Source organism: Cyprinodon tularosa, unplaced genomic scaffold (assembly GCF_016077235.1).
Source record: "Cyprinodon tularosa strain WSP-4 unplaced genomic scaffold, ASM1607723v1 ctg46, whole genome shotgun sequence".
In the NCBI taxonomy this organism is placed as follows: Eukaryota; Metazoa; Chordata; class Actinopteri; order Cyprinodontiformes; family Cyprinodontidae; genus Cyprinodon; species Cyprinodon tularosa.
In genome coordinates, this window is record NW_024039185.1 from 1,053,479 (window position 1) to 1,077,164 (window position 23,686).

A 23,686-nucleotide genomic window follows, 5' to 3' on the forward strand; every position below is an offset into this window, starting at 1 on the left:
ATCTTCATTGTGTCCAGGTTTCAATAACCTGACCCGGTCTGGACCTCAGAAGGATCCACACTGACCAGGAACTGCTTGGAGTCAAGGGGGGAAGGATAAAAAAACAAAGCCCACCATGTAAAGATGAAGAATTTCTTGTATAACTGAAAAATGCAGCTGTCCACAGAAAGAAAACTAATTATCAAGATGAAATTAATGATCCGAGAAACAAATATTTAGCTTTTTGGCAACAAAAACAAGTATAATGGAATCTTTACTAGATTTTAAATATCCGTATGAGACTCAGCAAAGATCTAAATGGTTCCCAAGAGGTCTTGCAGTTATACTTTAGGTTCATTTTGGTCAAGGCCTCTTGGTGTCCCAATTATTGTGGCTCCTGGTATTATTGGTGGCAATGAAGCCTGAAAACAAACTATCATGGGGCCAACACATATAATTAGCTAAAACCTGGACACAGCTGGGTGTAATGGAAGAAAAATGACGCAAAACACAGATTAAAACTGGCTCTGAAGAAGAAAAAAAAAAACAAACATTTACATTAAACTTTTAAATTCTGAATAAAAATAATGCTGTAAATTTATGGATTACAGAACAAACCAGTTTAAATGAAAAGTAATTCCCACCACAATACATGACAAAATATGCAGTACCTTTAGATGACCATGTACCCTTACTGATGGAAAAAAAAAAGAAATATGAAAAACTTTCATCCCTTTCTTGTTTTAAAAGAAACAAAAAAAAAAAACCCTGAAGATGTAAACTTAACAATATTTCACTCATAGAGCATTAAATGCAAAAAAAAAAAAGTCCAAAATGAAGAAGAGCTGGACTGTAATTTCCAGTCATCATTTTCACTGCTGTAAATGTTTCCTCTCGAGTTAAACCAGGCTGTTGATCCTTTTGAAGTCAACTGATATTATCAAGCCAAGAAAAATGTCAGATTCACTTCTGAAGACAAACTATTAACAAACATTCATTCGAGGGATGTTTTTTTTGTTGTTGTCAGATTTGCACCTTTTTCGTCATATTCTTAGTTAGAAAAGTTTAAACAATTTGCTTTAAGCAGGCAGATAAAAAGTGGTTATAGGTACTTGTGTCTGTTAAAAGTAATTCACATTTAAGGAACTGTCAAAACCTTTGATCATCTGTAACCTAAAATGAATTAAAACGACACAGGTCAGCAGAACAGATATTTTTTTAGGAGCTTCTTGCTAAAACGCTCCAAAGTAACATTGTTTCAATGGTACGGATTTATAAAGTTTATCCAAAATCAAACAAACAGATCAACAAAATGAGTATTTAGGACTCAAATGGGAAACAGCTCCCTTCTTTTTCATTTCCCTTACAAACCAGCAGAGTTCAAATGAAAAGGATGCTCATCAGTCCTTAGTCTGGTGTTGCCTGATCTGATGATACTGGAGCAAACTTTTACAAAATGATTCTCATCGGTCAGTCCTGTGTCGTCACACAGAGGGTCACCTGGAGCAGCTCTGCTTACATACACCTGAAACAAGCCTCTGAATATCTCCATCCATCACTCGCTTCCCTCAAACGTCGTCTTTTCCAGATGTAAACACGGCAATTCAAAGCGTTGATTATAGATCAGACATTCCCTCTGCGTGTTTGCTCAGCTCCATGGTGTAATAGTCTGGAGGATGCCTGAAAATTCAAAAAACAGCATTAGAAACACTAAAACGAGCACCGAGCCGGCATACAAAACTGTTATATTAAGACGTTTCTGTTTTTATTCTGGGTATACATCAACATGGGACAAGATCTTCATTTCTTTTTCTACATTTTAACACAATCTTATACTGAGGGAAATCTATGTAGGTTCTAGAAAATGCAATACTTTTTCATATTGAATCAGCAATATACCTACAATTCTGCCAGCTGATTAATTAATTAAGACTAGGGCTGAAACAATTAATCAGATAAATTGTGATTAATCAATTACTGAAACAGTCGTCAACTAATTTAGTAATCAATAAATCATTAATTGGAGTGTGGAGACTGTAAAATATGGCTTTATCTAACAGAGCATCCCATATAGAGCAGTAATTATATCAAAATTGTAAAAAAAAAAAAAAAAAAAAAAAAAATATATATATATATATATATATATATATATATATATATATATATATATATATATATATATATATATTTTGAAGATAGAAAAAAAAGTTTCATCTGTCAATCTGCTCTATCCAGAACTCCTCAAGTAGAAAAGTTTCGGTTTCCCTGGTTTAATTTAGAAAAAAATCTTCTTTAAGGAACCTTTGGCTATCCGATTACATTATTACTCGATTCATTGGAAAAATTATCCACAGAATAGTTGATTTGCAAAATAATTATAAATTGTAGCCCTAATTAAGACATTCCACAGTGCTGAACTGTGATTTATGAATTATTCTTTCTCTAAAACTAAGTCTGGGTGGAAACCATGGCTGCATTCAGCTACCCAATAGACCAGGAGTCCTCAGCCTCTACAACCCAAAGAGCAGTTCAGCTAAATTAAACTAAATTAGAGTTGGTTATCTTACATGATCAATCAAAAAAAAAAAAGATGTAAGAAAGGAAAGACTCTTATCTATATTTCAAGGTTTTGAGATACAATAAATCTTTAAGAAAATGTTTGTAAAAAAAATATGTTGAAGAGCACTTACTGTAACATACAAGCCAAAATATGCATTTGTTATTTATTCAAGTCAAAAGGGATTGGTTATTATGTTTTTGTCAAAGTAATAAAAAAAAAATAAAAAATTTGTTTAAGGGCCAAAAAAGATCATGGTTGCAGGCCAGATTTAGTGGATGCTATTTGGATATCAACTGCAAGATTTAGGATATGACTGCTAAGTCTAGGTCTGCAAGTCACCTCTGCATATTGTCTGTTTTCATATTTGTGCCTGAAATCAGCTTGCAGTCCATAAAAGCATACACTTCTTTTCAGATAAGCCTGTTTTTTCACCAGTAAAATGTTTTTGTTGTTATGTAGGAGACAAAATAACACTGTTCAGATCATTTTGTCCAATGCACATCTAATTATTCAGGGACTGTTTAGTCTCTATATTTATCCAAATAGTGGTAAGGTAAGGTATAAAGGAGCTATAAAGTTAGCAATCTCATGGTTTAGAGCTCAACTGGCTGTTCTCAATTAGTGCAATAATTCATTTAAGTACCACTAAGATTATTTCCACTGATCTTCTTTGTTAAACTCATCGAATTGCATTATTTATTTTATAATTTTTATGAATTATGTTTTCCCATTCCTCAGTCAAGCATTTTAGCTACTTACAAAAAATAGGTGGACTTGCATTGATTTAAGCATTGCCTAAATAATAGAAAATGTTTTTCTATTTTTAGAAATAAAAATAAAAAACAATCTATTGGCCCATAGCGGGAAATTTAGATGTTTTTAGCAGGAAATTATGAAAAAAAAAAAAAAACTCCTCATAAATCAACTAAAGCTCCTGCCCATCCCGTCTAATCAAGGTTTAACACTGCTGGGTTCTGCAACACTACATATCAGTAGTGTATAAAAATTAAACTAGCTTCAACATTGAGCACTTCGTACATCGGGGTTACTAACATCATTGGCGGCAGCGCTGATATGTAAAGATAAGACAGCTCTACTAGAACATCGGACGATGAGAGACTTTTTAATTATTCAAACAGTTTGGAGAAGTTTAATCTTAACTATGATCATTTAATGAGAAAAGGTGTCAGAGCTTCAGCCTTTCTGGTTTAATGCACAGTTTGATGATCAGGCCAGAAGTGGTTCTACTGTGGATGGCGAAGCTGAGGACGACGCTGGTCTGCAGAAACACCTTCTTCACATGTTTGCATTAATGGTTGGATGTTTTTCATCTGATGGGATTCTGTGGATCCTTGCCAAGTCTGTAAATTACCTCTCGGTGTTGTTAGGTTTATCATTACACATCATGTGCATTGTTATTCTGTTAGCCAGATTAGAGAGAGTAGAAGGCCCTCCTTCACATTGTAGATGTCACTGTGTGTAAGGAGATCATCTAAATAGGACAGCCTTCTTGTCTTTTAAAGATACACAGGATATGGGCACATCTTGGAGCGGGACTGATAGAGGAGAGCTATCTGTAATTCTTGGGCATACCTGTAGAGGCAAGATGCATGAAGTTCAAGACATGGATGCCGTGTCAGTTTCTGATACGGACAGCTAAACATCCACATGATGCAAAACATAGACTCATGAGGTATAAGAAGGAGAAGATGACCTTGTTCGAGGCTCAATCTTTGCCGGACGCTCGCGGAAGGGATTTTTGAGCCCACAGCTGTGCAAGCTCCAAGCATTTTCTCTGTCCTGTAACGACCTGATCTGGAATAAACTCTGTTACTTTTTTACTCCTGTTTTTATAGTCCTTTGTTATATGGTTTTACCCAGTTTGAGTTAAGAGTACCGTATTTTCACGACCATAAGGCGCACCGTACTAAAAGGCGCACTCTCAGTTATGTGTCCCATTTCTGTATTTAACACACACTTATATACAGGTACATGTCCTCTACTACCTTTAAATACCTCTACTGCGTATTTAAAAATACAGCGGGGGCAAAACTGAGTATGACTGTGCTTTATTCATGTATTTATTACAAAGTATTAATCAAACCTGGCAGCTGGCCGTGAGACAGACACATCGCAGATGACACAGCGCTGTGGTCACTCCTAAATTAACTTAAAATCCTGAAACCTGCCGACGGAATATGTTCGCTTTTATTACCGGTATCCTGGTGCCTGCAGTTTAAATTATTTAGATGAAAAACACCTGCCAGCAGCCGCGGTGAACCTGGAGGCTGCCCAGCCTATGGCTGCTGATGAAGGGATTCCTACTGTCGGTGCACCGCTGGTATGTGGGGGTCTGAGCGCCTCTGACAGAAATAGATAATCTGGATGAACTGACTGCAATTATTAAGTTTTCAGGTGGACTTTCTCACTTAAAAACATATTAAAACTACTTTATTCCCACTGATCACAGCAAATATAGCTGCAAGATTTAGATTATTTAGATGAAAAAACACCTACCAGCCGCCGCGCTGAAGAGGAGGAGACCCGGCCCAGAGGCTGCTGTTGAATTAAGTTTTCAGGTAGAAAAATAGAGCCGGAGCAAAACTGAGTATGATTGTGCTTTATTCATGTATTTATTACAAAGTATTAATCAAACCCATCAAAGTCATCATCCTCTGTTTCTGAATAAAACAGCTGCGCTAAATCAGACATGCCAATTTCCCTTCTTCGCTGTCAGAGTCACTTTCCGTGCAGCGCGGCTCCTCAGAAATAATGCCTGCTTTTGCGAAAGCTCGAACAACAGAGCCAGCAGACACGTTAGTCCATCTACAATCCATCCTCAAACGGTGGCGTAACTTGCCTGGCGCTGCCTTCCACTTATCCTGAAACTGTGGTCTCCGTCTGTCATCCATCGCTCCCACGCCGCTCGCAGCCTTACTTTGAACGGCCGCTCCACACCGATGTCGAGCGGTTGAAGTTCCTTTGTCAGACCCCCCGGATAACGGCGAGCACAGCGTTCATTTGATTCACCTTTTTTTTCACATCGGCTGTGAGATGGGCACGCAGCGATGGTGATGCGTGGAAAAAAACACCTGGTCTCCTCACATACACCTCCCTCAGCCACGCTTTCATCATCTCCTCATCCATCTAGCCTTTTTCATTTAATATCATATGTCATCAGAGCGCTGTGTCTGTCTCGCTGTCAGCTCCCAGATCAAGCTTCTCTGATTGGTTGATGCGGCGCGTCCAGCAGCAAAACTTAAATTTTTCCATCTGGAGCAGCAGCAGCGCATTGGCAGATGCTTAAACGCTCCCGACGTGCTGCGCCTGCTGCTGAAAATGCGCTGCGGGACCTTTTGCTGCACCTATACACGCGTCAACCATTGACTTTGCATGTAAACACGCTGCTTCTGCTGCACCTGCTGGGTCCGGTTCACACCGATGTCGAGCGGTTGAACAGCGAGCACAGCGTTAATTTGTTTCCCCATGTTTTTCACATCAGCTGTGAGATGGGCACGCATGGAGTTACAGATTAACAGCGATGGTGATGAGTGGAAAAAAAACACCTGGTCTCCTTACATTCAGCCACTCTTTCATCATCTCCTCAATGAGGTGGTCTCAAAAGTCGCAGTTACAAAACACATAGGGCGCACCGCACCATAGGGCGCACCGCACCATAGGGCGCACCGCACATTTTGAGGAAAAAAAAAAGACGTTTAAGTGCGCCTTATAGTTGTGAAAATACGGTAGTAAATAACTTGCTCCCAGGAAAAGAACCGGAAGGGAAGTCCCGAGGCGCAGCTGCCTTTAAGGGGACATAACTTCCTCATTTAACAGTGTAATGTGCAGAACAACGACGCACTTGATTTTGAAATAAATCAATAAAAAACAACCCAATTTAATGCTGCATGTAGAAATTTGTCTCAGATTTGTGATTGACTAATTTTAGTGATTAGGGCTGGATATTTTCGCTAAAGTCTTGAATCGATTGGATTTTGATTCATACAGTTCTAAATCTATTAATTTCAATTCAATCTGTTTTTACAATAATGAAAGTGGTTCAACTGTGTTTCAAAATACTCATGTATTTTATTTTTTCCTGTGATATTAAACACAAAGTGCAAACTTGTAAATCCGACAGGTTAAACTTGAACAAAACTGTCTCAAAAGTGCAAACTTGTTTGTGAAAAGTGAAAAAGTGAAGCCTCACTCGAGCAAGCAGAGGTGACACAGAGGGGACACAGCAGACATGCATGAGCTGCATTATCTTCACTGCACAAACCATATTTGCAGCGTTGTCTGTAACAACTACACGGTGTTCGCTGGTCGGCCCCCATTTGTTAATGTCTTCAGTCAAACTATTGGCTATATTTGCAGCTGTCTGGCTTGAAGTCATCTTGAGTGCATCTTTCCTGCTCATTTAAATATGGACATCAAGCGTGTCACTATAAAACTAATTGATCTCATTCCCTAGACCTTGATTGCAAAAATGTAAAGGAATCGATTCACAATAGATTAAATCTATTTTTTTTACTCAGCCCTAGTAGTGATGGTAAAAGCCAGGGATGATAGAAACTGTTTGGGGCACTAAAAGCATTTGATATGAAGACTTTCAATCTAAAGTCACCTAACCCTTAGCTCCTTAGCTAACATTTTATTCTTTATTGTTGATTTTTTATTTGTTTTGTTGTAAAGGAATTTGTTATATTTATCTTGCAAGATGCTATATACACCAATATTTCCCTTATATTGATGAAAGATCATAACTAAACAGAACCTGCATCTCCAATTAAAGATCATCGGCTTCGCTTTGCATCTGCAGACAGTTTAGTTGGTTGCTATCAATCCAGTCCATATATGCAATGAAATTGATAGCTGCACCGATTGCAGTTTCCAGGGCAATAATGTCGGGCATGCCGAGTCTGATTTAGACTGATGCTGATTTTCTTTATAAAGAGATTGCAAAACACCTGAATGTTTCAATCTTATTTCATAAAAAAAAACGAAAAAAAAAAACATAGAAAACCTGCGAAACAACAAAAACTTTTTTTAAGTGCATAGATTAATCTCGTAGATATGAAAACATTTTGAGCACTGACAGCGTCTTATTTTCAGACCCTTGCAAAGGCAGATAAGATCAGTGGTTAAGATCGGTTTCATATCACAGCATCAGCTGATTACAGATCACCAAAAAAAAACACAGGGCCCACTGTTCGCCCCCTAAATCGGTGAAATACTAATTAATTCTACAGCTAATGATCGTTAAAAGGAAAAAAAAACTGTTTTCTTACACAATGAAATAAATGCTAAGATCCGTTCGCATTACTTTCCAAATCAAAAGCGTGTTTTAAAAGGGGGAAAAAATATATAATTAACTAAACTGATTTTCTATTTTAGAATTGTTTTATATCCAAAAAGTTAAATATAAAGTTATTAACAAAAGCGTATGAAATGCTTCAACACCTAATAGTTAGCTATCAGTAACTGATTGTTTTTGAATAAAACAAACAAAATCAATAAAGTAAGAATCCTTTCAACATGCTAGACAAATTTCTGCAACGCACGCTTAAAAAAATTTACGTGAAAGATTAAAAGAGCGCATTAAAAAATAAAGATTTAACTGTAAATCCAGGCATTAAATGTTTACAGTGCAACAGTAGCTAAAGAAGCAATGAGATAAAAGCAGAATAATTGCAGGTTCTCACCTCCTCCTGTAGAAATATGTGAACAGAGCAGCGCCGAGTCCAAGCAGGATAAGCACCAAAATGATCAGACCGATCTGTAACCCCAAGGCCGAGGCTGGGAGGGACACAACTCATTTCAGTAAAACAGCAAAAGAGGCAAACTACATACGTAAAAAAAACTTTTTTTCCTCTTCTATCTTTATTAAGCTCAGGAAATACGAGCTTTTGCCTCATAAGGACGTCCAGACATGTTCACTATTCCTCCCCACCCCCAGAGTCTAACTCTAAGTCTCATATCTGCAAACATTTTATCATTAAATCTGTAACATCTAGTTCTCCTTCAACTCTGCATCGCTGTTGGTTAGAAATCCAGACATGAAATGTTTCTCCTCAGGCATACATTACCACAACAAATTTTAACAATTATAGATTTTCATTAAGAATTTTATCTCTCACTTTAAAAAGTATCCAGAATGCAAAAACTAATAAATGCGTGACAACATGTCTATTTGAAAATTAATCAAGTTATGCTTTTATGTGTAAAAAACAAAAAAAAAAAAAAAAACAGATAAAAGCAGGATTTCATATTTTTGTTTTACTTTGTAATGAGTAGAATAAATATTTATCCTCATCTTCATTTGTCCAGTACTTCTGTATATTTCAATAAATATGGATTGGAAGGTTTTCTTCTTGTCGTGAGCAGCAGATTTTTTTTAAAAATGTCTATATACCGTAACTATTTTCTACATCCACGTTTAAAACCGAAATCACAAGAAGTCTGGATAACAAATATGTTCTGATTTAAAGTGGTTTAATACATTTAGCTTAATTTAGCAGTTAATAAATGAGTGGAACAAGAAAGCCTTTAATTTTGAGCTGCAAGAGGAAAACCATTAGAGTTCCAGTTTAAAAAGCAATCTGGTCAAAAATTTAAATTAGTGACGCATGTTGGTGGCAGCATCATGCCTATTGTCTGTTTTTAGAACCAGTGAAGTCTGTCAGATATTCACCTTTTATCAGCACAACAACTTTAAACATACAGCCAGATCAATGGGATGTTTAAGATTAAATTGTAGATCAGTCAAAGCTCTTAACTTAATTCAAGCAAACTAATTAATCTAATTGGGCTGAGCTTGAGCCATTCTCCAAATGAGAATTGGCAAAAATTGTAATGTGACATAACTTTAACACCTGTGTCTGGAACCTTAATAAAAGTTTGCTTTCCAAAATATTCACTCAGTGTTGGTTACATTAAAGTACACCCCAATTAATACATCTTTTTGTCAAAAATAATAAAAATAACAGTCATGCTCTAGTTTGTGCCCCATGTCCCTGTTTAACACCTCCTGTCACATTACAAACTGTTAAACAAAATGTTAAAGAAAAAATGATAAATGGTGTCACATCTTTTGCACATCTACACCTGCAGGTTCAGACACCTGTAATCTCACAGTTTTAAAGAGTTGTTATGTCAAGAAGCCCTTCAGAAGTTCTGTTACAATGGTTCGTGATTGAAATCATCTTCCTGCTGCCGTGATTGTTCAAGAAGCTTTAGAATATAAATTAAGATTGGTGAAGAGCTGTTATTACTGAAATGAAAGTTAAAATGGTGTGAAGCTTGAAAGTAATTGGAATAAACCAGTTTTGTGAAATTAAAACATTTTATAAAAAAAGTTGTTCTTCTCTGCAGAAAAGTAATGGAAATAAATATGGGAAAAATATACTCGAGGTGTATTTTTAAAATATTGTTGCCAAACTAATCTTTAATATCAGACTTATATGTCTCAATAATTGGAGTAGTTGGATGAAGAGCAGAACATTGTCTGTCTAAAACCTTTTTGTTTGTGTGGGTTGTTTTTTGTGTTTTCCTCTCTCCACCACCAGGCGGTGCCCTGTCCTCTTTGGGCCTCCCTGCACACCTGCGGCTCGTTGGGTTATTACCAGAGGAGTACTTGAGCAGCGGGCTGTCACCACCTCGACGCCAGAGTGTTTGCCAGTATTGGGTACTCTAGCCATACTGAGATTAGCAGAGTCTAACCTATGCCTTTGTCTCTCTGAGTCCAAGCTTTGCCTTTGTCTTTTGTTCTCCGGTAGGATGCCCTCCTGATCCACTGGATAAGCCTGGTCCTTCTACCCCCCCCTTGGAAGGAATAATTCAAGTCACACTGTGCAAGAGGAAACCTTCACCAGATCTGTTCAAGCCCACTTCAGGAAAACCCGGTGACAGTCCGTTCCATTGCTCCTCTGGACCCAACGCTAGTCTGCCTGTCCGCCCTCCAACGAGTTCATTCATCTCTGGATTAAACCCCCACAAACTGGACCCAAGGGAAACCAAGAATTCCCCCTAACGTGAGTCTTCTCCCGCAATTCACCAGTCTCAGTCATTTTCTTTAAGGGCCTAGAACTGAGCTTTGTGATCTCCCCCTAACAGTTTCCAGTTCCGGTTCACCAGACCACTGAAGTCCCACTGAAATAACCCTGCATATAATCTCTCTCTCAGTTTTTGTCAATCTCTCAATAAACCTGTTAACTTTTCCCCTGTTTCTCTGAGTGAATCTCTGCATGTGGGTGAGATCTTTAAAGCCCATCATGACAGTTTCCTTCATTCAAAAACGTTCAGTTTAATTTATCTTATTCCTACAGTTCCAATCTACAATAAATATCATTTAAAAGTCCAGTTTGTTTAAAGAAACTTAGAATCAGCTCAATCATTAAAACATACATTCCAGTTAGATCCATGTCATAGAATAAGAAGGTCCAGGTGAATGCATCAGGTCGCAGGATTTGCAGCAACATTTAATCAGGGATGCAACTAACAATTATTTTGCTAATTAATTATTGTGTTGATTAATCGATTAACAATCGAATAGCAAAAGGTTCCTTGAAAAAGTTTTTGTTAAGGAATTAAACCAGCTGAAACTAAAACATTTCCCTTTAAGGAGTTCTGGATAGAGCATATTGACAAATGAATTTTTTTATTTTTTTTAATCTTATATTCAAAAGGTCTATTTTTCTGCTATTTTGGTCAAATCAAAGCTTTAAGGGGGTCGCTCTATCAGTGAAAGGTATGTCTCTATACTCCTGTTAACAATTAATCGATTAGTAAATGAGTTGACATAATACATCGATTAATCACAATTAATGTGATTAACAGTTTCAGCCCTACAGTCAAATAACAGTTGCATTAGTTAATCCTGATGGAAATATTTGAGCTTCCATGTTGCAAAAGTGAAGGAAAAATACTTTTAGCCGTTTAAATACATCATCACTGATCAATCCACCATACATGTACTTTAGAGCTACCTGTTGTCTCCAATCTGCTCATCAGCCGGTGCCTTTTCATGAATAAGGTGGTTATTAGTGAAAAGTAGCCAAAAACTCTGGAAAGGTTGCTCATTATTCCTCATCAAATGTCTTTCCTTTACCAAATGGAGGATATTGTTCACCACATTTAATGCGCAACGTGGTATTTTAATGCAGTAACCTTGAGCTCCATTTTGTAAGCAATATGAGGAACTCCTCCTGTTTTCAGTATAGATTTAATAAGGCCTTTATAAAACAGATAATATTGACATATTTTCCTTTTATCTAAATGTTATATATTGTTATACATAGATAGATGTGTTTATTTTCATCATAATTTTTAAAAGTATTGTTCATTCGTATTGATAAACTTAAAATGTCCTTTAATAATTAAGGTAACAATACATTTCTAAACAAAAGACATTCAAATGTTACTCCTCCAATAAAAAGAATGAAAATGAAATTTGAGCCCAATACATTTTTCAACAAGACAAAGATATATTTACCAAAGTGAAGCAATTGGTGTCCGGTTTTGTGATGGGTTAACAGATGAACCAGTTACCAGCTTTAATGGTTAAACTAGTAAAATATTTAATTTGTTCTGATGTTTTAAATGAAACTATTACTATCATTCAAAATCCTAATCGAGAATATGATAACCTGATTAAAAATCTTTTGAGGAAATTAGGATTATTACACGTTTTTTTTTATTGAATTATCACCGTCAAGCACGTTTTTTCTTCAAACTTTAACTATTATGAGGTAATTTGATGTACTGTCCTTTGCATGTCATCTGGGATTTTAGCAGACAATCTTGTTGGACATTTAATGCTCGGGGGATTCTTCCTTTGTTTCTTTGAAGACTGCTGTGCAATAAGGGACAATAAAGTGACTTAAACTTGTAAAATTTGTAAATTTAGATAGCATATATACACTGCAGGCATGAAATTCTCTTATTATAAGCCTTGATTACAAATCAATCAGTTTGCAACCAGATATTATAAGAATATTACATGTCAGTATACTACTGGAAGGAAATGCATCGAACAGAAAATGTATAGAAGTTGAAAAAGTGAGAAAATATCTAAGAAACCCAACAGATTTTGAATTTCTGTTTAAACTGAGACAAAAATGTAATTTCCCTGTAAAACCTGCATTGCTGCTTATTATCCACAGCTGATTTGATTTCAGCAGAGGCACATATTAACAAACCTGTGGACTATCATTAACAATCCTCTTTGTGTGTTTATACACTGAGGCGGATTACATTATTACATTAGCAGAGTACAGAATGTTCAATTATTAATTTAGCTGATTAGCAGCAGTTTGTTTTCCAAATATGAATAAATAAAGTGCAAAGCTGCATTTTAATGAAACAGTGTTTGATGCTGAGAGTCACAGATCTATATCAGAGATGTCCTGACCTGTATCTTTGTAACCCTCTGGGGTAGGAGTTGAGCAGGCCTCAGCAGGGGAGGAGGTGGTGCTGAACGTCTGGCTGATGTGCGCCGCCTGGTGGTCCGACAGCGCCCTGATGTCTCCCCACACCCGCAGCCATCCAGACACACAAGAAAAATTGGTGCCTTTAACAGAGACAATAGAACCAAGAAGAGTTGAAACAAGAAACAGGAAGTTTGCCGTGTTTGGTTGTGAATGTCCTAATTTTTTTTAGACTTGTCTTTTATATGGGATTGCATTGGTACCAGGGAAAAAACTTGTTTCTAAGAAATGGTAAATGGCATGTACTTATATAGCTCCTTTATCCAAGTCAGGAGACTTGACCAAAGCGCTTTACACTACATTCATTCACCCATTCACGCACACACTCACACACTGATGGTGGCAAGCTACATTGTAGCCACAGCTGCCCTGGGGCTCACTGACAGAAGCGGGGCTGCCGTACACTGGCACCACCGTGCCCTCTGACCACCATCAGTAGACAATGCAGGTGAAGTGTCTTGCCCAAGGACACAACGACACTTTAAGTCGGAGTCGGGGCTTGAACTGTCAATCCTTCTATTTCAGGGCAAACTCCTACATCCAACGCCACTGTCGCCACATGACCCATTCAGTCAGAATATATCACATTTTATTTCCCAGCTCATGTACCTCCAACTTTTGTGGGTTGACAGTAAGAATGCAGTCATGGAGAGGAAAGGAACACCACTTTATCTCAATATGGTTCCCAGGTTTTACGTAAGATAAACAGGTCAAAAGCAAAACAGGACTACAGCAGAATATTACTTATACTTATCAATGGAGATACTAAGTCAGTCTTTGTTCACTTCAATTTTACCAAAGGTTTATACTGTCAAAATACTGAATTTAGTCACATTTTTACCCCAGTAAACTAATCAAGTTAACATTTTTGATGTTGGAAAATAACAGGATAATAGAAAATAACAGATTCTCTACATGCAACTGGTCTGCATGTAGAGAATCTGATTGTTAATCATAAAAATTTAGCCCTGAAGATGCCTACATTAGTTTGCCACAGATGCTTTTTTTCCTCTAGGAAAATCTGCTGGGCTCTTTTCAATCTGGAGAGCAGTGCTGAAAATGTTACACATTTCACTGGATTGATTCACTTTCTCACTACTTCAGCAAAGGTGGATCAAACCACCTGGACAATGTCATGCCAGAGGTGCTCATTTGCCTTTAAGATTAATTCTCATGGTATTGGTGCGTTAACAAATAGGCACAAAAAAACTGGTTGCAGTTTTATGGTTTAACGTGTGATGTAAAGCTGTGATAAAACAAAGAGCTGCCGAGCCACCGGCAAAACCAAAATAACCATGCAGTACAGAAGGAAGGAGGTGTAGCTGCTGCTATCACATCCGATTGTCAGAATCCACCATTTCATCTTTGAAACAGCAAAAACATTAGAAATAGTTTTTATGGTTTATGAGGACAAATTCAGTGCCAATTAATTTGTACCAGTGATTGCTCAGTAGATGTCATTTTGATAGGTTCTGCTTAATGTCCCTCTTTTCCCTTGACGGGTTTGATGGGAGCAAAACCAGTTTAATAAAACGTGGAACTGAATATGAGTGCTACACATTATTAATCTGGTTTGCCATGTTGCATTAGCAGCTCCATAAAACAACACTTCACTGTGGATGAAGCAATTATGTATGGCAAACTGTTAAATACCTAATCTAAACTCAACTATTTTTCTTTTTAGTCCTGTTCAGCATTATGGTTGCAGAACTGAAATCTGAGTGCCGTGCTACACTGAACAAATTTGCTTTGCCAAGGGAGGCTTTGTTGATGAGAAGCACCCCCCCCCCCCCCCCCCCCCCGATTAACCAGAACTACTTTTTTATGCCTTTTGTTACCAAATTTTCATGTGACTGATAATGCCGAACCTGAGAAACCTAAGAAAAGCAGTGGAAAGTAAAGATATCTTTTCGACTAAACTATTTTTAAGAGAATTTTTATAAAATCTTATCTCTAGGTAAGAAGAATGCAAATGGAGAAAGATTTAGCTAAAAACCAAAAACGTGTGAAAGCAATGACATCATGTATCTTAGGAAATTTAACATTTTAGGACAAAGTTTAATTTTTAGAAATGGGTGTTTGTCTTACAGATCCTGTGTGGCTACTATATGTTTAAACCGTTTGTCCTAATCATGCATCTCCATGACAGCATGATTAGCGCACACAGGAGTAAAAAATCAGCAGTGAGAAAAACAACTTAAATGTCCATATTGTGCACAATAAGAGACAAAAAAGGACCAGAACTCACTCGGAGTTGAATTGAGACCCAGGTTTTCAAACCTACCACAGGTAATTTTTTATTTATTTTTTTTTATTACCAGCCCGGCCAAAAATAAGTGAACTATCTGAGAAAATTCTCTGGTTGGTTAAAGTCTGAGAAAATATGTATTTGTGGGACTTTTGAGATGTTTCACCTGCTTATTTGAGGCTAACAAATGGATCATTTTCAAACAACATGTCTGCTTACTTTAATCCACTGTTGCCTTTCCCAAATTGAAAATTAAGCCTAAGCCACATAGACATCTTCTGACACACTGCCTACTAAACCACTAGTGAAGATTCTCAGTCATCCAGGTCATTAGCATTCCAAAAAAAAGAAAAGAAAATTTTCTTTTTTTTTGGAATGCCTACTAAATCCTTTGTGTATCAAATGTGCTTCAATTGATCTATTCCAGATTATCTGCAGTTAAAGATGCAGTATATCTATAAAATCTGGGGCTTCTTTCAGAGTTTTAAAAAATGTTGATTTTTTCTCTGATTAAACACCAATAAATCAGATATTGTTACATTTGCAATATTGGTTCCACTTGAAAATTATCCTTTAATGCCTTTATGTCACAAAAGTACAAACTTTTACATTTACGCTTTTTAACTTTTGAGCTGTATTCGATTTATATCAGAAATGTCATTTCAGGTGGGAAAAGTTCCTGAAACCCCTCAGGCTTAAGGGGTTAATGTAGTTAATAATCTCATCTCCTACATGAAGAGAGGTGAAGAAGCCTTACTTTGCAGATGGAGCGCAGAGATACCGCAGTGACACCTCTGTTCCAAGTAGTCAGCCACCTCCACCACCTTCCCTCCATGAATCAGACCGCTGCAGTCTGGGGTAAACAGAGAGGAAAATGAGGAGGTTTATTTATTTTGTTACCAATAATTCTAACCGTTTTACTTTATTTAGAGCAAACATTTTAACAGGTTTTCTAAAAGACTGATCTGACAATGGATTAAAATCTAGGTTATATAATAAAAAGGATAAAAGCTCAATAAAGCTTTTGGCATTTAACCAGTTTAGGTAGGAATAAAACAGAATAAATAATTGTATTCTTTGTTATTCATAGATGTATGGAAAAGAGTACAAGAAAAATGTAGAAGGAGGAACAGAAAGAGGGGGATGAGAATAATCTGCATGTTTCTCCTCTTTCTTGTAGCTGATTGGTGAAAATGTGGATCTAAACAGTAACTATAGAAAGCCTCTAACAAGCTCTCTCTGGATAAGACAAAGTTGCTGCTGTTTATGTCTAGAGAGCTTCTAAATTTAAAATAAACACCACAGAACTGGGTGGGGCGCGTTATTTCATAATTCTTTAAGATTTTCATATCATGTCCATTCAAGCCTGTGAGACTCAGACACTTTAGTGCTTAGCTTTAACTCTGCTAAATGCAACGAAGGAATCCTGATTACGATGTTGCTGCTTTATGGGAATATTACCGTAGTTTTAATCCTTTTGATCACAGAAATTATTCAGGAGGGAATAAAGTTTCATATTCTAACTGATGTGGTTTATCTGCAGCCTTCCATCCTTTCATTGTGTCTGTCTGTCATATGAGCAGCGCTGTCTGTTCATTTAGCATTCTTATTCTCTGCTAAGTGCTTCTGGGAGACTGAAGGGGAGGACAGATGGAATATTTTAGTACTTGTCTGAAGAAGGCTCAGATGATTAACATCAAAAAGTCTTTAAAGTCCAAAATATGAAAAATGTTCCCCTATTTCCTCCAACTTTAATGACTGAGAATGAGCAAATGATTGAAATGCTGTTCGTCAAAACAAAGGAATTAAAGCAGCTGGTGAAGATTCTCAGTCATCAAGGTCATAGTCATTCCAAAAAAGTTAAAAAACAATCCACTGGACCTTGTTTGTAGACGTTCGAAGGCGTTTTGCTTCCCATCCAGGAATTTTTTGATGTGAAGGAAGACATTTATGTTAAGAGAGAAAAACTAACCGTAAACAGAGGAGGTGGTCGCAGGTTTTAGCTCTCAAAATCCTACAATGCAGTGATAAGAGTTGATTCCTTCCCGCTAACATAAAGCTCATCGCCATGCAGGGGACTGAGACATCTTGCCTCTTCATCCGGGCCAACAATGCCCCTAACGACTGCCCCGTTTCAGAGTCATAAACCAGTATCGGGTATTGCAGGCTAACAAAGACCTAAACGACTCACCAGTACTAAGGGGCGGACCTGTTCTTCCGGTTCAATTAGCATCTTTTCTAAGCCGTTACAAACCTTTGTTGGGCGACTCTATAAAACTTGAAACTCAACGCTATTTCAGACAAAAGCTTCCTGGAAGGGAAGCAAAATTTCTTCAAACTTGTAAAAAAAAAATCCAGTGGTTGGTTTTTTAACCATTTTGGAAGAATTAAAGCAGCCTATCTTTCTTCCTAGATTCGGTTCTCTCAAATTTTCACTATATCACTTCTGCAAATGTCTTTTTGTAAACAATTAAAACAAACAATTCTTCACCTCCTGACTGCTCTTGTCCCTCGTTCGATGGGCGTTCCAGGCAGAGTTGGACCTGAGTCGAGTAGGCGGAGCTTGGGCAGAGGTTGTTTCTGTGAGGCGTGGGGGACGAGGTGGTCCACGAGGACGGGCTCCTGACCTCACAGCATGAGCATCGGCTGAGTGAGATGGGACCATTCCCCACAGACCTGCACAACAGTCCACACAAGAACATCATCAGATGTTCATTTTCTATATCTGGGGCTTCTGATGGGTTTATGGGTCCAGATCATGAACTCCAACCTTGATTTAGTCTGTATAGAAGCAACTGCACTCATGTGAATATCTTACTGTAATTACTGTATATACAGTATATCCCACATGCACCTTTTCCTCCTTTTGACAATTGAGCAAATGTGACAAGGGAATTTCTCCACTGTGGGATCAATAAAGTCTAGATTATCTTATTTTAGGAGGCGTGTGTTACCGTTTATTTTTCCTTAGCTTCAGAGGCTACTTCACTGTAAAAAGCAATACCCTCAATTAGCCATCATGGCTTATGTCTATACAGTATTTGACTCACACTTAACTTTTAGAGTTCAGAAACTTCAACTTGATTTCATGAGTTTATTTCATTCCAACTCAATGTTGTAAGACAGTTTAAGGAAATATAAATTTGGAAAAGTTAACATACCGTAACATTCTAAGTTTTAAAACCGTATGTTTTAATCTGATATGGGAATCAAAATTAATATATACTACTCACACCTGAGCAGGTGCTTTCCTCACTTATGCTTGCCTATCAACTAAAGAGGTTGACCACCTTAACTTATGAAGGATGGGAAAAGTGAAGTGGCAGATGGTTACTTTTTAACAGCAATATTAGTATTTTTGAATAAGAAACTGGAGAGTAGTGAGTGAAACAAGGTTAACTTAACCTACTTCAATTTTCTTAACAGCCACAAAATCTAGATCGGAGTCTTTAACGTTTTGCAGGCCAAGCATCCCAAAACTGATGCAATATCTAATTATATATATTGCATGAAATAGTGTTATATCAAACTGATCCTATAGTCACTCTCTTACATATAGAGTAATGTAACAATAGTAATTTCTCCCTGGGATTATTAAAGTATTTCTGATTCTGATTCCTGGTTAATGGGACAGGTGTTGTGAATGAAACGGTGCCCAGATTGAAAGAGCTCCTGTGTGTCACTGAATGTGTGCATTGATGACTGCAGAAAGGAGACACCTAAAACAAACATTAAATATTACAACAACAAATTTTTATCAAGTTTTCCTTGAAATCAAGTTAACTCATGTTTTTAACCCAGCTTTTGAACAAATATTAAACCACCCTGACCATTATTACAGTGTAGACATATTTGTCATATTCTATTTATCGTATTTTTTGTATTCATAATTTCCCTGCATCATGGTCTACAAGAAGTGCAAGCTTATTTGAATTTTATTTTGTGTGTATTATTATTAAAGAAGTGCCAACAAATCACGAAGATACAGACAGAAACTTTTACTTCAACCTCTAATCAGTGATCAGATAAAGTGGGGTGAAAATTTGGATTTATCTTTTTCTTCTTATTTTCGGTTTGGCTTAATGGATCAATCAACAGTTTTTACTTGATTTTCATGTAAATTCAAATCCACTACTACTATAAAAAAGTGCTTATCTTCTTTGCTATTTTATATGCTGATTTCTCGTCAATGTAAAAAGCAGTTCATTTTGTTTTATATTTAAAATTTAATTTTGTTTCCCCTTTGGAAAGTAGTGCTGCATGTCTGTGATTTCACCTTGAAGCAGGGATGACTTGTCTCCCCCTGGTGGTGGAGAGAGAGGATAGCAGTCGCTGGTTTTCACTGAACACCAGCACATCTCTGAGGCTTGAGTTGGTCAGAGCATTACCAGCTCTGCAGACGCTAAACAGGTCATAGCAGAGGACCACTGCTCCTCGCGCCGGCATTGAGGTGCCATCAGGAAACACCTGATCTACGCAAGACAGAAACACAGCAAAAGAGTCGGTATTAGTTTTAGTTTTAAACAGGATGGGACATCACAGACCAAGGTTCCTCACTCCTCTCACCTGCTTCAGTTACATTTCCAATGACGTATAACCCATCCTGATCAATAAAACCTTTTAAAGGAAGAGCCATGACTGTCCCGCTGAAGTCCTGGTCGAACACAGTGAGCACAAGGCCTCTCAGTTCTGTCCTGGGTGGTCCGTGTAACTCCACAAAGGCAGTCTGCTGGCTGTGATTGCTCCAGTGCCTGCTGGACACCTCACTGATGACAACACCCTCAGGCGCTGGAGGAGGCCGGGGGCAGATGTTTTCCCGGAGAGGTGTGGGGGGAGCAACCTAGAATGATTCATCAACTTCAGAAACTTTGAAACAAGTGCAAAATGACATCTATCCATCCATTTTCTAACACACTTCATCCCAAGTGGGGTCACGAGGGGTGCAAAATGACACCTTTACAAAACATTCCTGAGAATGAGGAGAACTTAGCTCTATTAAAAAGCTATAAAAATTAGAGTACAAGTTAATTTCATTTTTATTTTTTTAAGTACACAATCCGTCAATGGAATAAGGTGATTTTAAAATATGAAAAAAGACCCCTCAAAAACGATCTAGAAATAAGAAAAAATGGCTTAAATTAAGTGTATTTTCGCTTACTTTGAGTAGGTAAATAAGATGATTGAGTATTTTTACTCTTAAAAAAAGATAAGCAGATATTATGCATTTAAAATAAGACAATGCAATTATTGTTTCTTATTTTAAATGTAAATTTCCTTGTTCCATTTGCAAAGTGTCTCACTTACATCCTCAGTACAAGAAAAAAATGACTTATTCAGATTTGTATGTGTAATTTGTATTTTTGTAGTGTATTTCACATGTATAATACCTTATTAGTCTTTCCTTGTTAAATCATCTTATTTACCATCTCAAATCAAGGGCAAACACATTTTCAGTTGTGCTTAAAGTTTACATACCCTCCTATTAAAGAGAAATAACTTGACTTCAATGATTGTTCAACAAAATTTATTCTAGGAGCTCCATCAGGCCTGCTCTTTTATTTATTTATATATATTCCAAATCAGTGACATGATTTCCATGTTATTATTATTTGTATTTATTAATACTTTTGTCACCTTTAGATTTTTTCCGTCTTTGATGGAAGGGTATGTAAAATTTAAAGCACAACTGTATTTTTCAATCACTGTTTAATTTTAGATAATTTTTTTTCAGAGAATTTTCTCCCTGATATAGATCAGCTGTTTTTTTTTTTGTTTGTTTTTTTGGACAATATTTTACAGATATTCCTGAAAAAATATGAAATAATTTCAGTAAAAAAAAAAAAAACTGTCCAAACAATTATGTTCATGTCTGATAAATCAATCAACCCCCAAAACACAATGAATGATTGTGCCATAACAACACCTATGAGTTATTTACGATAAATAGGGAACACATTTTATTATGTTGATTTTAAATCTCATCATATCAATTCAGCTTTTAAGTTTAACTCACCCCATTTTGAAAACATTACAAAGCCCCATAACATCTTATGTAAATGTCATCAAAGTGGTCGTAGCCAGAAGACACTGGGGGGGCAGAGCTACAGTAAGTGTGGGGATGAGTGGGAGTCCAGATGGGGGTGTGGTCAGGATGAGGGAAAATATTAGCCAACCTTGCTTAGATTAGACCTACAGAAGCATTAAGAGTGTGCAAAGTGAAATTAGTAGTTTTACCAAAGAAAGATTTTTTTTTTGTTGATGCTGAGGGACACTTTGTGGATCTGAGCTCAACTGCCTTAGTGATGGAGGACATATTGACTGCTATGAGGGCGTGTCTGAGGGAATTCTTATATTTAAACAGGGAGCTAAAATCACTAAAGCCTGCATAAGTAAAGAATGCATGAAGATATTTGATCTCTTTTAGCTATTGTACCACTAAGTAAATTCAACAGCAGTAGCCACAGTTCTACTCATTTCTACACATTTCAGCTCTATTTCTTCTCTAGATATTTAACAACAGAATTTAAAACTAAAGAATAACATAAAAAAAAGAAGAAGAAGAAGCACAGTAAAATTAGTAGTGCACCATACACTCAGTTTATACAGTTTAACTGCAAAAAAAAAAAAAAAAGTAGATTTTTGGGGGAGCTGCACTATAAGGTTAGTCTTTAACTAGATTTTTCCTATTGTTTCAGTATCAGTTCTAGGAACCATTCAGAGGGGGGCTGCTATGGCGTGGAGGTAGGACGCATGACCCTTGAACTAGCTGTTGCAGGTTCGAGTCCCTGCCCTGCTGACCTTTGCTGAATCTCTCTATCCTCTCTTGTGACCCACTCATGTCTCCATACTTTCAAGAATAACAAAATAAAGGCTAAAAATAATCTTTGAGAAACCTTTCAGAGGTGAATTTCTGGTTTTTAACTTAAAAACTGGAATCAAAGTTCCGTTAATAACAGCAAGTCCTCAAGATATGGAATAGCCAAAGCACATACAGACAACCACACTACCACCGAGAACCACACTACTAATCAAATGTGTTTGATTGTGGACATTAATCTCTCTTTTTTTATTTCTATGTTCCCCAGATGCACGCCTTCTGAAATGCTCAAGTCCAGTCCTCAAGACCCACTATCCTGCAACTTTCTGATGCCCACCATTTTTAACACACCCGACTATACCGAGTGGCTCGTTACCATGCCTCTGCTTAGCTAAATGAGGGGATTCAGGACTGTAAGAGAACAGATGCAGCTAAAAGTTACAGGATGGTAGCTTTTGAGGACTGGACCTTAGCACCTCTGATCTAAATAATTTCCACTTTAGTAACCTCTGTCCCAAAATGTTGACCCTCTTTAAGAGACCAGGAAGCTGATGGGATCTTCTATGACCTCCTGGATGATTTGTTAAAGAACCCTGTAGGGTTCTCTTAAGTTTAGTAGTAAGATGCGTAATCTTATAAGTGGGATGTTTATATTTTTAAATAGCGACGGGTTGTTTTGGATAATTTGATAAAACCATCACATGCAAACTGCTTTGGTGTGTCCTTATATTAACTTTATATTAGAACTTGGTTGATGAGCCAGAAAATGAACGTGTAAGAAAAACATTTCATTTTCATTTCCTTTCAAAGGTCACAAAGATGAAAGAATGTTTTTCAAAAATGCCTTATTATTTCTTTAATACTTTACCGAGAAAGCAGACAGATCCAAAGGGTAGAGGCCTCCGCAGCGGCTGAGGGTTTCATCCCCCGTCAGAACGCGGTCGTCCTCCAACAACGGCAGCTGTCCTGGGGTCAGAGCTTTGCTCAGTTCCTGTGCCTCCCTATCTGACCCCTTCTGTCGATAGACCACAGCATCCAGCAGGCCCTTTGTTGGGATCCCTCTCTGAGTAGCCGACGGCGGCCCGGATAGGCTACGGTACAGAGCCACAGCGTCCGGTCCATTCTGGATGGTGTTGGGAGGAAGGCGTAAAGACGGAGCCGGCACCAGCCTGTGGCTGCCCAGCAGGAAATAGCCTTTGGAGGTGGTGAAATGCCCGCTCAGGCTGATCTCCTGATATGGCTTGTTGTTGTGCGCACTAAAGAGCAGAATCCAGACATCCTGCAGGGAGACCCTGACACCGGACGGGTGCCAGAGCTCGATGTACTCTCCATCCTCGGCTGCACCAGGCGTGTCTGTGTTCAGCTCATTGATCAGGAAGTCACCACTGCTTCCCGGTGGGAGGTGACGCGGTGAATCTGTACCTCCAGGAATCACTAAAGTAGAAAAACAGAATATTTATTAAGAGCAAGAACAATTTCACTATAAAGCCTATACCCATACAATTTAAATATGAATACATGGGACATATTTATCACAATATTCATAAACATTCAACGTTTACAACTCACCCCATGATTTCAATGGTTCCAACACT

The 23,686-nt window shown here is 37.5% G+C and overlaps 1 protein-coding gene across 1 annotated transcript in view; it reads right to left on the bottom strand.

Annotated features, from left to right (window-relative positions):
• Positions 1-1,046: 1,046 nt before the first annotated feature.
• si:ch211-183d21.1 overlaps positions 1,047-23,686 on the bottom strand; it is a 38,419-nt gene continuing 15,779 nt past the window's right edge. Inside the window, exons 5-12 of the mRNA XM_038301067.1 lie at positions 22,960-23,525; positions 19,841-20,114; positions 19,551-19,746; positions 17,766-17,950; positions 16,032-16,127; positions 12,951-13,109; positions 8,245-8,338; positions 1,047-1,659 (exon numbers count right to left, since the gene is read on the bottom strand). Of these exons, the coding sequence (XP_038156995.1) occupies positions 1,596-1,659; positions 8,245-8,338; positions 12,951-13,109; positions 16,032-16,127; positions 17,766-17,950; positions 19,551-19,746; positions 19,841-20,114; positions 22,960-23,525 (1,634 nt within the window). The 3' untranslated portion in view covers positions 1,047-1,595. The remainder of the gene's footprint in view (positions 1,660-8,244; positions 8,339-12,950; positions 13,110-16,031; positions 16,128-17,765; positions 17,951-19,550; positions 19,747-19,840; positions 20,115-22,959; positions 23,526-23,686) is intronic.